This window comes from Pezoporus flaviventris, unplaced genomic scaffold (assembly GCF_033815535.1).
Source record: "Pezoporus flaviventris isolate CSIRO_AGI_PZ_B2104156 unplaced genomic scaffold, CSIRO_AGI_Pfla_v1 ptg000022l, whole genome shotgun sequence".
Classification (NCBI taxonomy): Eukaryota; Metazoa; Chordata; class Aves; order Psittaciformes; family Psittacidae; genus Pezoporus; species Pezoporus flaviventris.
This window is the reverse complement of record NW_026892570.1, coordinates 5,164,036-5,180,002: the sequence shown is the minus strand read 5'-3', so window position 1 is coordinate 5,180,002 and position 15,967 is coordinate 5,164,036. Positions and strand designations below refer to the sequence as shown.

General features: G+C 37.1%; 1 protein-coding gene across 1 annotated transcript in view; it reads right to left on the bottom strand.

The window, feature by feature from the left end:
* LRRC2 (leucine rich repeat containing 2) overlaps positions 1–15,029 on the bottom strand; it is a 52,917-nt gene extending 37,888 nt beyond the window's left edge. Inside the window, exons 1-2 of the mRNA XM_061456378.1 lie at positions 14,855–15,029; positions 4,349–4,559 (exon numbers count right to left, since the gene is read on the bottom strand). Coding sequence (XP_061312362.1) covers positions 4,349–4,559; positions 14,855–14,979 — 336 coding nt within the window. The 5' untranslated portion in view covers positions 14,980–15,029. The remainder of the gene's footprint in view (positions 1–4,348; positions 4,560–14,854) is intronic.
* Between the last annotated feature and the right edge of the window lie 938 nt (positions 15,030–15,967).

Here is a 15,967-nt window from a genome sequence, read left to right as displayed (position 1 = left end):
CCATCCTCACAGTAAAAAACTTCTTCCTTATACCTAAGCTAACTCTCTCCTGGTTAAGTTTAAATCCATTACCTGTTTTCTTACTACCACCATCCATGATAAAGAGTCCTCCAGCTTCTTGTAGACCCCTTCAGATACTGGAAGGCTGCTATGAGGTCTCCAGGCAGCCTTCTCTTCTCCAGGCTGAACAGCCCCAACTCTCTCTGCCTGTCTTCACATAGGAGGTGCTCAAACCCCCTGATCATCCTCGTGGTCCTCCTCTGGACTTGCTCCAACAGTTCTGTGTCTTTTTTATGTTGGTATCCTGGGTTCAGCAGTAGCAGTCATTTTTGTCCTTCTTAGTAGCTGCTGCAGTGCTATGTTTTTGACTTTCAGCCTGGGAACAGCACTGATAACACCAATGTTTTTAGTTGCTGCTCAGTAACGTTTACTCTGACCAAGGACTTTCTGAGTCTCATGCTCTGCCAGGGAGGAGGGGAAGCCGGGAGGAAGCAGAGACAGGACACCTGACCCAAACTAACCAAACAGGTATTCCATACCACAGCACGTCATGGACAGTACATTAACTGGGGGCAGTTACCTGGAAGGCTAGATTGCTGCTCAGGTCAGTCTGGGTATCAATAGGTGAGTGGTGAGTGGTTGTATTCTCTTCCCTTGTTATTTCCCTTATCATTATTATTTTTGGTGGTAGCAGTAGTAGGAAAATTGGGAACACCAGAACTGTACACAGTACTCCAGGTGGTGTCTCACAGGAGTGGAGTAGAGGGAGAGATTTATCTCCCTTGAACTGCTGGCCATGCTCCTTTTGGTGCAGCCCAGCCAAGTATAAGGTTGGCTTTCTGGGCTGCAAGTGCACACTGAAGCTGGTTCATGCTCAGTTTCCCATCAACCAACTCCCCCAAGTCTCTCTCAGCAGGGCTGCTCTCAACCCAGCCTCCACCCAACCTGTAGCTGTGCCTGGGACTGCCCCAACCCATGGGTAGGACCTTGCACTTGGCATTGTTGAACTTCATGAGGTTGGTATTGGCCACCACTCAAGTGTGTCAAGGTCCCTCTGGATGGCATCCCTTCCCTCCAGTCTGTTGATTGCACCATACAGCCATCAGCAAACTTGCTGAAGGCCCACATCACCAACAAAGATGCTCAGCAGGATCAGTTCCAACACCGATCCCAGAGGGGCACCAGTCATTACTGATCTCCACATGGACATTGAACCATTGACCATAACTCTCTGCATATGGCCATACAGAAAATTCTGTATCCATCCAACAGATCCATGTCTTGAGTCATAAATATGTGATTGGTATGCAGAAGAGGAGGCAAGGATCACTGAACCTTAAGGATATTGTCACACAGCCTTTTCCAGATGAAGCTTTTACAGACAAAGGTAAATCTCATCACTGCAGTTATCAAACACTGTCCACAGCCAGTAGCTAACCACCCTGAACAGGCATGGCCAAACCAGTACTCAAATTACAAGAGGATTTTCAGATTCAGAGGGACTCACTGATTATATATTCTTCAAGTATAAAAATTCTTGATACTAATGCTTGATAATCAGAGCACTGTGGTTCAGAAGATTTCCATTAATTTTAATGTAACAATATTGCTAGAAAACAGTTGTGACTTGAGATGTCTAGAGGCTCAAACTGCATGTCTCAAAAAGCCTAAAATTGAATGATAACTAGTAAGAATTAATAATCCACAATGAATTATGGATCTGCATAAACAAAATACAATTCCTCAGAATTCATATTCTGTAAAATCAAGCCCTAATCTCTTTAGCTAGTACTCTGTGCCTATTTGTCTAACCTAATATTCATTGTATGAGCTTTATCTTTCCTCAGATATGCTAGAATAATTACTTTACAAGTACAAGGAACAGTGGGTCTCCACCTAATGAAAATACATTAGCTTTTCAATGACATTTGAGAGGTGGGAAAAAAGTGATACAGAGATGCTAAAGGAAGGAATTCTATCATTAATTCAAAATGTGTGGTCTGCTCCTATATTCTGCCTTACACAGGTTTTCTGAAGGAGACCCAAGATGATTTTCAAAAGAGCACTATCCAGGTAATTTTCAAAATAATTGTCCAAGCTATCCCAGTATATAATAGAGTGGTTTACAAAACTTATTTTTAACCTCATACTCAACAAGGCAGAACCAGTGAGCCAGGTTCACTCTTATGCCATATGGATATGGAGCATGGAACAGTAGCATCTTTGTAACATGTCTACACTTTTAACATCTAGAAAGCCTGGGCAGTGATCAGTTACCATTTTAACTGATTGAAACATTGCAAATAACACCATTAGTTGATAGAAGTTGATTTGTGGATGCAGTTCATTTGCTGCTGAAGTTTCAAGTGGGAGCTCTTAAACTGAGACCTATGGAAAGGATGCAGTAAAGCCACTTGCTTCAATCTTGCAAAATCCCTGTGCTGGGGATTACTCTTCTGTGAGACTTAGTTTCACAGAGTCCAGAAAGAGAACTGGTACAGCCCAGAAGCAAGCCAAGTTCTCAAAATTAAATCTGTAAGGCATACCAGCAACCTACTCAGATTTAGCTATCAACTGTCTAGAGGATATATTACTGCTTCAGCGATGAGAAGAAAGGGGAAACATAATAGAAATACTTATCAGCTAAAAGCAAGTGGAAGAGAGGATTCTGCAGCTAGTTCCCAAATGGACACTTCACAGGACTGTAGTGTTTGCTGCTGCCAGCGGTAAGTAGACAGCCAACAGCAAACCAAGTTGGTTATGTGCCTGTAAAATTGCACAAACAATCCCTCCTATGACTTCTCCTAGTGTCTGAGTGCTTAATCATCCAAACTTTGAACTCACAAATGTATTTGTGTGCAAAAGACATTACAGGAACTATACCACAATTGATGCCACATCTCCCAGCTACATGACATCCCAGCTTCTCTGGGAAAACTGTCACCTATCCACAGGTCTTTTCACATGCAAATTGCCAGCCTGTGCAGCTTTTGTTGTACAGTCTGCACATTTGCCTCAGTGCAATTCTGTGAGAGTGATAGGGGAAATTAATGTCATGTCTGATTCTGTCTTCAGTTTAGAAGCAGAAGTTGAGAGTGAAAACAACAAGTGGTATGACTTGTATAACATATTTAAAAAAAAATATCTGCAATCAGTTCTTTCAGAACTTTGGGGATTTTCACATTTTTTAAATAATTTTTGGCTGCTAGAGACTGACAATGTTCTCTTATTTTGAAGGAGCACTGGTCTACTCTAAATAAAGCAGCTTTGATTTTAACTTTGTCTGAAGATACCTGAACTATGTTGCAGCATCTTGTTAGGAAGCTCATTTTGACCCGGCTAGACCTGGACAACAAGCTAAAAAGTAATAGCTCTGCAGCAACCAACCCTACTAAATAAATAATTTGCATCAGTAGAAAAAATAGTCTCCTTACTAAAGCTGGATGGAACCAGGGCGTTCTATTTTGCAGAAATTTCATCCATTTTATGTTTATTCAGAAAAGAGCTAAAGCCAGAAAAACATGAAAGCTGAAAAACACCTTTATATTCAAGTTCAAATCTGGGACAAACTTACATTTCAGGTCAATCAAAATATTTTTTTTAGTAAAATTTAGTAATTTTATTAATTAACATTTAAATTGGGTTTTTTGTAATTAAAATCTAAAATATGTATTTCAAAATTACAAGCTACACAAAAATAAAAATTCTAATTTCACTTTCTCATTAAGCAGTGTATATTCAAAATACATTTCAATTAAAAGTGTAGTAACTTTAGAAAACTTCAGACCAACTCTAGTCCAACTTCCACTGACTGTCATAAAAACTCTAATTCAGAGTTTACTTCCAAACTGTTATTTCACATCAAATACAACTGGAGGTAAAAAGAGCTTTTTTTTCCAGCAAGACAACTCTGAATTAATGCTAATACTAATTCTGATTTCAACAGATCTTGAGAAAGATGTGACCACACCATTACAGCAAGAAGACAGATCCCTGAGTAGTAGACTAGACATGAATGAGCTAACAAACCCAGAGAATCTTTTCATCTCTTTCCAATCACTGGGGAATATCAGAGAAAGATACCTTATTGCAATATGATTGTTTATACCAAAATTTTTGAGAGGGCTAAACTACATGTATCAGGAGAGTATTTAAAATAATCATATTTGAAAGCCACACCACTAGTTCAGGGTGAAACAGGAAATGTTTTTGTCACTTCTAACACTGTGGAAAAAACATCCATTTTATTTGCATTGGCAGGAAAAAAAAGTTTTGGGAGATGAAAAGTTGCAGTCCTAAGCTACCCAAACTGTTTAACAATAGAAACACAATTTTCCATTATATTTACCGTCCACTGTTCTCCAGAAAGGTGAAAAATAAACTTGTTTCTTTCCTTATTTGCTTCATCTGGCAAAACACGCTTCTTCTGCAGGTGAGGTGTCTTTCCATATGTGTCCAGAATCTTCTTATCAGTGTCTACAAAGCCATTCTTGAGGTATTTTGACTGAGGAATACCTTTCTTCCGGCACTCTAATATGAAATTCCATTCCTGCTTTATCCTGAAATGGGGCCAAAAAGGGTTATGTAAATCAACTGAACCAATATGGCAAATAAGTCTTAATGTTTGGTCTTCATTTGCACAAGTATTTAATAAAATATAAATATGACTCTAATGTAATCACCATTAAAAAAAAAAAAAAGGCATTCCCAGAGTCCTAGAATCATTTTTAGATTTCTAGATTTAATATAGATTTCAGATGAGCAGGATTTCATTTACTGACTATAAAACAGAGAATAAAACATTGACCCCCAGAGAATAAAAGAAAAATGGAGTCTGAATACACTGTCACAGAAAACGGCATAAATGATATTCTTTATATCAATAGGGTAGGGAAAACATTCTCACAGAACAAGTTATATGTATAAACAAAAATTAGTAAGAAGTTAGAAATAGTCCCTTTTCCCTGACCTTTCTTGTTCAAGTATAATGATCTATTCTTATTTTTTAAACGTTATCTTCCAATATCACCTTAGAGGGCAAAGGCAAAGGTCAAAGTTATGACAGGCCAACCAATTTCATATTCAATTTCAGTGTAACTTTAGGCTCACATCCAGGGCAAACTTTTACCTGTGTAACTTCAGGTGCAAACACAATTTTATATAATTAAGCAGTGTCAGAAGCATGTGCTTTAATTTAGGAAAGATTTATTTCAGCTTAGTCAATTAAGAAACAGGTTGATTAACTGAAGTATGCCTTCCTTGTACCAAAATAAAACTGTGTAGAGCCTCTTGTCTCATAAATTTGATGTCATGCTTTGAATGATAGATTCTTGTGATACATATGATCCATTTATTTGATGTCCACACAGAAATTTTAAGCTAAAGACTTGCAGAAAACTGACAGGTGAAGAAGGGCACAAAATTCAGGATAATGTGGCCCCTAGCAAAAGTGAAAAATGTTATGTCCTACAAAGAAAATCACATGTAAGATTTCAAAGTTCAAGTACGGAGTAACAAAACCTGTACACATATCCCCAGCTAAGCATGGGACTTTCTCTAAAATGCTAAAATGCTAAAAAATTAGCACATGAAACAGAATGTCTTGTTTTAACTCACATACAAGAAATCAGTTACAAATTGAGATACAGGAAGCATCTTCCAGACTTGGTGAAAATAAGCAATTTTTGGACACTCATAGCAAGATACAATATAGAAACTGCAAGGCAGAATATATTTATGGGAATATGATTGCATAGTTTAAAAGTCAGATTTGACTCAATGCTATCAAAATAAATCTTTCAGGTTCAAAACTGCATGACTAAATAGGAAAGGTATTATGGAGACAGCTGTAAACTGCCCAGCACAAATAGCAGCATTTACTAAAACCTTCAGTTATGTTAGAGAGGCTTGGAAGCAGAAAGCACAGCAACAGCAGGAGTCTTCACCTATCAGCATACCCACAGCATGTTGGCAGACAATGCACACTTTTGTAAACTACATATGAGTGTTTATCAGCAGCTAGCCTGAGAGACCACAAGAAGACCTGATTCAGTTGCAAAGAGAAGCACACTATACATGGGTCATAAGAGAACTACAGAAAGACCCTTCTGTAATAATAGCTCAATGTATTCCCATGAACATCTTCATAGAGAGAAAATAAAAAAATCTAGAAGCATTTCAGAGGATGAGCTACATAGGCCAGTGAAGATATTTAAAAGTGCTGCTCCCTGGTTAAAGTGCTGACAGACTGCATAAAGGCAGCTCATCCTCAGAGTAAGTACATAATAATGAAGACACTCTAAGGATCTTTTTCTCCCCTCATTTCCAAAACATACAGGAAAAAAAAAAAAAAAAGAGAAAATTACATTTATGTTCGAATTAAAAAATGAGAAGACAGTATAAAAATCAGATATAAAATCACAACAAAACAAGTGAAGTTATTTACTGCAGGTATAGAAATTAATAGGAAAAGGATTTCTAACACATCAGAAGCAGAAAAGTTCTCAGAGAGGCAGTGGGAACAATTATTTATCAAGGTAGGAAAGAAGCAATGAAAGAATAGTCAAAGTAGTTATTGAGAGCTGCAGAAAAGTTACTCATCCTTGGCTTCATTTTTCATTACAGAGATCAGTACGTTCTTTACAAGTAAGCATCTGGAAGACTTTCTGATATTTATTGTCAATAGAGGAGGCTTGAGAATTAAAAAAAATAGATATTTGAAGTAAATCTCACTATTTCTCTCAGTGTCTAATTGTGGACTGCTTTATACTACAGTGAGCTGTGATATTTTTAATGAGTTAGGAAGAAAAAGACTGGATAGACAGAAAACAATTCCAGCAACACATTCAGCTCAGTGAGTCCTTAGAGGGGTATAGAAGCTGCAGTCACAGAAGTGTGTATCACCAGTCCACAGCATCTCAAATTATTTTTTCTACATCGATTTGATATTACAAAGACAAAGAAGTTAGAGAAGACTCAGCTCTTTAGGCTATTTTGTGATCCTTCACAATATGCTGCATCTGATACTCTGGTTACAGGATGAGAGACACACAAGAACTTGATTGCAGTAGGCAGCCCTACTAAAGGGTATCCCCTCCAGTTACAGTCTGGAAGCACTCAGATTACAGAATTTTTCATATAAGCAGACATTAAAATTGAAACTCCTCCTTCAGATGCTTTGACTCATGAGCCAATTAATTTCTTAGTGTTGATCTTGTCTATTCAATTTGTCATTTGAACTCCAGAAACCACCAGCACAACAGAGGGCAGACAATTCAAGAGTAATAGATCACTAGGAAAAGCTAGAAAATAGTGCTTTCGTATACTGTAAGAAATATAAGCAGGCCCAGAACACCTACTCATCTTTTTTTTCCAAAACTCATCTACCAGTAAGCATACCTAATTAGCTGTAAAAGCTCTGTATTCCTGTGGGAGGTGGGTGGGAGGTGAAGTGTGCAGGGAGGGTGTGGGGAAAGTTCATTGAATCCTCAAGAAACAAAACAAAAAGATGTGAACTATTAAAAGTCAGGAGCTGAAAAAGACCAAAACTCTGGCATTACTTTTTTTTAATCTTCAAAATAATCCTATCTTTACTTAGCACTGCTGTACTGTTGTTTCTCACATCCTCCTTCAGTCCTCCACATACAGCTTTTCTGTCCCTCTGCGAAGCTTAATTCTGCATTACCGCACTCTCATTTCCATGGAATTGTTTGATTTTTGTACTAAAGCAATAAAGATTTTATCTCAGTGCATAATTCAATGCACTAAAAAAGCTTATCTCCAAGATGCTTTTCTTGTATTCATTGCTCTTCACTCATATACACAAGCTGACTGACTCATTCCCCACAGTATAAATTCTACAGAGGTTAGAAATTTAACAGAAAAAAAAAGAGGTTAAAAAGTCTAGGTCTTGATAAAAAGTAAGGCACTGAACTGCTCTACTGCACCTTAGTGCTCTGTCAGGTAGACCCCTGGAACAGAAGAGCAGAGGGCTCAGATCTAAATTGTTACTCTCACACAAGGGATACACAAATCAGCAAGAAGGGAGCTACATTAAAGATGAAACAATAAACTGCCCTCTGACACTTTATTGATAACACATACAAAACACAAATCTCAGGAGGTCGTGACACATTGTCAGCTAAATAAAATAAAATGCACATAGAAAAAACTGCTGTTAACCAAATCAGTCAGTGAAATATTGACCTAAGAAGAAAAACAGGTGTTAAAAATTAAATCTGTTTAGGAATTCAACATGGATATCATGCACTGATTTGGAAGTCTTGTGTAAAATTTCATCTTTACTCATGTATTAGATGATAGCAATCTCTGTTTAGCTTTAAAAGAAAGCTTATGGTCATGGGGCTAAGTACTATGTAAAGCACATTTTGAACAGATGAAAAGTGAATTAATAATTAAGCAACAAAAATGCATAATTTTATACAGTGCATCTCAGAATGAAAATATGGTCTATCCCAATGGCAGAGGTCCTAACAATTTACAGCCCTCGCTTGTATCCTTGGGGTGCACACTAGCTAAATGAGTCAACATGAGCCTTTCTGGCATGAAGGTGTGGCTTAGACCAAGCCAGTACATTATCATTAAGCAAAGGTTGCAAAGCTGTAATTTGCAGGTTACAGCTGAGATCAAATCAAAGGGATCTATTCAGTTCTATCATTGTCCAAAAATTGAGGTGAAGGTACTTTTAAAGATCTTTATGAAAATAAAGATCATTTTAAGTCTTCCTCTGGTGACAACTTTCAAATAAAATAGAATTACCACCACATTTGTCATATCTAGAGGCTATTTCACGACTTTTCTGTAAAGATACAAAAGGCACCTAAAATAAAGTGGCAAACAGAAAAAAAAATGTCCACCCAAATAAAATGAGCCTTTAAATATGTTAATATACTTTCAGAGAAATTAAATTTCTGGTCTTAGCTTTTTAAAACCTCCTGATGGTCCAGGAACACTTTTTCACATACGACAAACAAATGAGTTAGTTACAAAATCACAGCCCTCCTAAAGTTTAGGTCTTTTTGTTACTATCCATCAATAAAATATTTTGTCTTCCTCTAGAGACTGATCAAAAAGTCAGATTAAAGAAACAGCTACCATTTAAAATATTCAGAAAGTATTAGTCAAGTAAAGCCTAATTATGGGGGAGTATGAAGAGGAAAAAAAAAAAAAGAAATTCTGGACATGGGAGTCATGTGAGTTCTAAGGTTCCAGTATTTTACATCAATTATGCAAATAAACAAACTAATTTTAAAAAGGCTGATTTCATGCCTCTAATATTTGTCAAAAAAAAAAGTGTTGTTTCATGCCTTTATATCTGTAACACAAAAACACACCTCTCACCAAAGCAGACTATAAACGGTATGGAAAAAAGGTTAATTCTAGCAAGACATTTCCTAATACATTGCTGTATATCAGTGAGCTTTCAGGACAACACACTATACAGGTCATCCACATGGGCCAGGGCAATCCCAAGCAAAACTACAGATTGGGCAAAGAATGGATTCATAGCAGTCCTGATGGGAAGGATTTGGGGGTGCTGGCTGACAAGTTCAACATGAGCCGGCAGCATGTGCTCGTAGCTCAGAAAGCCAACCGTGTTCTTGGCTGTATTAAAAGAAGTGTGGCCAACAGGTCAAGGGAGGTGATTCCCCCCCCTTTACTCTGCTCTGGTGAGACTCCACCTGGAGTGCTGCATTCAGTTCTGGGGCCCCCATTACAAAAGAGATATGGACCACCTCGGGCAAGTCCAGAGGAGAGCCATGAAGATGGTCAGAGGGCATGCAATGCCTATCCTGTGAAGCACCTCTCCTATGGAGACAAGCTGAGAGAGTTGGGATTGTTCAGCTTGGAGAAAAGAAAGCTCCGCAGAGACCTTAGAGCAGCTTCCAATAGCTAAATGAGGCCTGCAAGAAATCTGGAGAGGGATTTTTACAAGAGCATATAGATATAGGATAAGGGGGAATGGCTTTAAACTGGCAGAAGGTAGATTTAGATTTGATACTAGGAAGGAATTCTTTATTGTGAGGGTGGTGAACCTGGAACAGGTTGCCAAGGGAAGTTGTAGCTGCCCCAACCTTGTCTGTGTTCAAGGTCAGGTTGGAAGGGGTTTTTAGCAACCTGGTGTTCCTGCCTATGGCAGGGGAATTGGAGCTGAATGAGCTTTAGGATTCCTTCCAACCCAAACTATTCTATAATTCTATGATTTTATATGAAACAGGATCAGCATGCAAATAGAATATTCAAGTATTTCCACTTTGGTTAATGCTAAACTTGTCTTCAGGTAATCATTCCCCAAACACTACTTCATTGTCCTTGAGGAAAAGCTATGTTTCTTAGGTAAAGAAAGGAAGTTTCATTAGATGGCACTGTTTCTTCTAAATCAGGATGGATGAAATAACCAGGACATTACATTGTGACACTAGTTTAGTACTCTTTGTCAGAATCACTAGCCACACAGCACTATTAAATATTTTTACAGAATATTTATAAGAGCATGACAGCTAAAGTGGAACTCAGCACAGACTAATATTCCTGATGGATGAGTAGTATTTTCTTCAAATTCCATTGCATTGATCTAATTTCAGTCCCTCTGCCACAGTCTTCCATGGGTTGTAAAGAACTGTGACTCAACAGCGGCTTTTATCTTTAAACCTATTTGCATGCAGTACATTAGATGCAAGGTCTGTATGCACAAGTGCCTAAGAATGAAGTCAAATAAGTGGTTATTAGAACTACAGATTTATTTCCAACTTGTTGCCTATAATTTGTGTTTGGGGCTAAGGGCTCCCAATTTGAGTTTTAGTCTTTTTTAGAAAAATTCTGAATTGGGTATTGAGTGGGAGAATTAAAGATAAACATCACAAATAGAATCTTAGTTCAAGTACAAATAAAGTTACAGCACTGAAGTTTGGCTTAAAGATAGAGACAAATCTATTTTATTAAAGAAACACATAACCTCTCAGGGAAAAAAGTCATTGTCTGCCTGTAGAGTGAAAGTTTTCTTTTGACTTTCAACATTCAGGAAGCGATTTCTAAGGAAAGTAACACATGCACATTTAGCTAGCTAGACCTTGAGAGGAAAATGCTGGAGAAGAGACACACTGGAAGAGGCAGTTGAATAAACTGTTATCTTTGCTACAAGTTTGGTTGGTAGACAAGCCAGGCTCTGCCATTTCATAGCAAATATTTATATGGCTAATCTGGGCAAACATCTCTGTCATTTCCTCACTTGAATGTTTAATTTGTCAGCCATCAGTTTTTACCTGCTTTTCACTTTCCTTCCCTTATCAAAACAACAAAAATAGTAGAAAGGAAAATTTATGAGGAACGCTATCATACCACATCAAGTTAGTCTGACATCATTCCAGATTTCAAAGCAGCATATGAGATTGCTCACCCCTAACAGACTATAGAAGATTAAATATAAAACAGTGCTATAAACACAAATTTCTTTCTATAATGTGGACTTTCATAACCACAGAACAATGCACATTTTCTGTAAGAGTCCATGTTTTATATCCTGTGGGAGACTTAGAACGGGCTTGCCCAATGTGATTAAGGACATAATGTAAAATTAAATTACTCTTGTACAACACTATACTGTATCTTTCTCTTTTATACTCAGTTGCTGGTTTATAGATGTCCCTCAGAAGCAGGGGTCAATTAAACTGTTGTGCTTCTGGAGTCCCACAAAATCAAATGGGAAACAGGACTCCACACAATGTGTTCTGATTCCCATATCTCAGAGACAGATATGAGCTTTTCAGAATATTCTTTTTCTCCAGAATCAGCTTTCATTGATCAGCTGCTTAAACATCTGCACTAGACCTAAATTCCAAAAACTTTACAAGACTTTACCATTAATTCACACTTCAAGTTTTGCAATTATTTGCAAGGGTTTCATGTTAGAAATTCTTCAGTCAAAAAGAGAAACACCTAATATGTGATTGCTTACTGACCCTGCATGAACTAAATCACCTCGCCCCAAGATGAGCAAACTTCCCCAGAGGTTAATTGGGAGTATTTCCTCAAACAATAAATACATAGTATCAGGTCATTTTACCTAGCAACACAGTTGATAAGGAACTGCACAATCTCAAGGGCATCAGTGAGCTGTAACCTCTTTGAGGAAAACTGGATTTTGTTTGTTTGGGGTTTGGGTTTTTTAAGAAAATAAAAGCAGCCTCAGCAAGACAGATTCCAAGCTCATCTGTTGTACAAGTATATTTGCAGCGAAACTCTATTAATTCCAACACTACTTGGGTATTCACTCTGACTGCCGGCAAAGATAATTATCTAGACTGTTAAATGCTAGAATGCAGACTCAGTTCAGGAAACTTCCTTCTTTGAACATCTTCTTGGAATTACCATTTTGGGTCACAATCCATTCCAAAATAGTTTCTTACTATCACTGATTTCAGTGGACCTATCTGACTGTGGTAAAATTTTAATCTCTGAGTAGAATACCAAAAACTGATCACACAATTTCCTAAAATAATAAAATGTATTTCTACAGGGAAACATTATTCCTATTAAGCATTTAATGTCCAGAACTCCCTAAAATAATGAAACGTATTTCTACAGGGGAATATTATTCCTATTAAGCATTTAATTACAATTACAATTTTATCTATCTTTTTGTGATAACAAGAAGAAAAATCTCCTCTTATTTTTGGCCTTTTGGAAGCACTGAAAAGGACCGAAGAAATAACTTGTGACCTGACCTTTAGGACCTAAAGGTCAGGAGGTCACTACACACCTCATAAAACAAAGAGATTTTTTTCTTTTAACTGAATTTTGCATTGTCTTACCAATATTTTTATGACTTTGACTGTTATTCTGCCAGCCTTTTCCATTCTATGAGGCCTGCATTATAAGAATTAACCTGAATTTTGCCATTCATTTCAGTGGGTGATAATACTGATCACTCGCATTCAGGAAACAAAGTTGCATGTGTTCTTTCCTTTTTTTCCAGGAGCAGTAAAAGAAGTAAGACTACCTGGAAAGCAGTCTGATTACATGAAGATGTACAAGACAAAGCACTGTATTCAAACTGCAAGCTAAAAGAAGAAAATAAAATTCCTTCATGAATGCTGAAATTGTACTTGGAACTTTTTTCTCTGTGTCATACCCAAATTCCCCATCTCAGTTTGGCACAAAAAAAATAACAGAACTACTTTGGACCTCATTAGTTCAAAAAAAAGGCTGTCAAGCTCCACTTTTTCAGCTGGAGGAATGAATAAAGACAACCAACCACAGGCAGAAATGGCACAGAGAATGTATTGTTTTTATGGAAAACTCAAGTCACAGTAAGAAATGAACCTTAACACATGCTACTGACAAAAACATGAGAGCTGGAATTATCTACCTAGACCACACAAGGTTATCCTCTTTCCTTCTTTCATACAGAACTTCCAATGCCTGGCATTTCTAGTTTGCTTTTGTGTTATTGAACTCAGAAGTTATCTTCTGCACCAAGAAAACAAAACCAAAACATGGCAGAGGGATGCTGATGCTCAGATCTGCACTGGGACTGACCTTCTAGCAGTTCTGAAAATGAACAGCATGTGCTGTTAGAACCTACAGGTGTGGCTTCCTAGTCATAATATTCTTTTTATGAAGAAGGCTGCACTGGCATCCCAAGAGCCGCTAGCAGACGTAGACACCAGTAGAGAGTTGTGTGCTTTATCTGTGTTAGAACTGGGCAAAGCCATTTTTAATGTAGCATGTGGGACAAAATAAGATTTAATCAAATTTCATCCCATATCCTTTCACTTTTTTTTTTCCATCATAAAAAATCGTCACAACAGCAAACTTATTCTGTCCCTCAGCTCATACCAAAAAGAAAGTTTATCCTTTAATCTGAAGGACAAGCTCAATTTTCCCTTGTTTTTAATGCAGGCTTTGGTGTAGGGACAGGAGACCCAAGACTGCAACTATGCAGAAAGGGCAGTCACTCTTTGTATTACCCTGGTCTTCTCTTGGTGCAGTTGCTCTGTTGTCAGTGTAGCTGCACTGGAAGTGAGAATCAATGAGTGGATGTCTCCTGAGACAGCCAAAACACCACACAAAGGTTGAATGCAATGATGCTTTTAAACAAGGACACTCTTTAACCCTGTGCATTTTAAAGCAGGAAGTTATTTTTATTGCTTTTTTCTCTTCTCAGAAGGGAAAAATGTCATGTTTCCAACATTGCCAGCACAGTATATTTCACTGTCTCTTATGGGAACAAACATAAAGAAACCAAAATATTCCTTAAAGAAACCATAAGTTAAATATAACAAAAACAATAACATGATTAGTGTATGTAAGCATTGCAATCAAAGCTTTCTTTAATATTTTAACAAGAAAGAAAATCCTATGATAATTCTTTTATTCTATCCTCTCTTTCTTATTCAGAAGCAATTGTATATGCCCATTTATTTAATTCCTTTTGTTTCTCCTGTCAACTCAACAAAAGCCTTAAAGTATTTTTAGTACTAAATTTTTGAGCGTATTTTCATGAATTCTATAATAGTCATAATTTTATATAGCATATAAGTAATAAAAATGTACAAAATATTTTTTCCTCCAAATTAATTCTACACAGTAGACAATAAAATACAGCCTTAGTAAATCATAGTTTATATAAGAAAGAGCAGGGACTCTAATTAAACAGAAGCACAATTTCTACTGCATTTTTTTTACAATCATCTGAGGAAAGGAGGTGTGAAATTGTTGAAATCAACCCCAAAAATATAAGATTTGAATCAGATAATGCTTAGTATATGCCAGCGTTACTGGATAATAATAATGATGGATTTAGTTAAAATGAACGGCAGGAAAGTTGGCTTACTTCTCCAATGAGCTTTTTTCTAATCTTTCCTTCTCTTTTCTCTGACGTTCTTTGTTCTTCTTAACTCGAGTTTCCCACAGTCCTCTTATGAGAGAAAAGTCAAATATTATCACCTGATGCCCCATACTGTTGACATTAAGCTTCTCCTGCAACAACAAGCCATCATGAACACTTCAGGAAAGAAATAATAGAAAAATAAGGAACCAAATGATCATGTTTCATTAAAATTATCTGGGAAAAAAAGCAATGTCATGAGAAATATTAATATAGTATTTCCATCTTACCTAATTTGTCTAGGGTTTTGTGCTGTCAGTAATCAATGTAGTATGCAATTGACTTCTACATAAAATGCATGACAACTGTTAAAAGTTGATTTTTTTTGTATTTATTGCAATTCTCCCTCTCCAAAATAAAGACACAGTTCAAAAGAAATGCTAATTTGATTAACACCACTGAAAATAACTTTAAAGACTGTATTTTTACATTTTTGTAACTAATTTTATGTAACTAATTTATGTAATATTAAAAGAGAGCTCATAGAGAAATTATTCATTGTAGAGTCTGCAAAAACACTTCATCTTCAGTTCCCAAGTATTGATCATTACGCATCCAAGCTATCCTGTTCCAGTGGAATCTGGGAATTTCCAGTAGGTGCATTTCTGTGAAAGGCGTTGAAAGACCAGCCTGCAACATACAGTGAAAACTTACTTAGGTCAAAGATAAGGTGAAGGGTTGTGAACACATGGTCCCCATTTATTAGCATATATAGAATTACCTTCCAACAATCGAAGGCTTCGTATCCATGTATCAGGTCCTGTGCAGTTAGGAACTGAGCTGAACTGGATCCTAACTCAAGAAGCTTTCCATCTTTAGTTGAAACCACAGAAACTTCATGCAGAAACCTTGTGCCTGCAGAAGTTCATCACAGCTCTCATTACCTTGTCAGCTTGGCCCCAGTATGAATGCTACCTATTTTTAACTCAAGGAACAAACCATGCTGTAGGATCCTTAACAACCACAAGAGACTGAGACCTCAGATTTACATCTTGTGAAACACAGCATGACTGACAACAGGATGCTTCTTACTAAACTATAGAACAGTTTCAATACCAA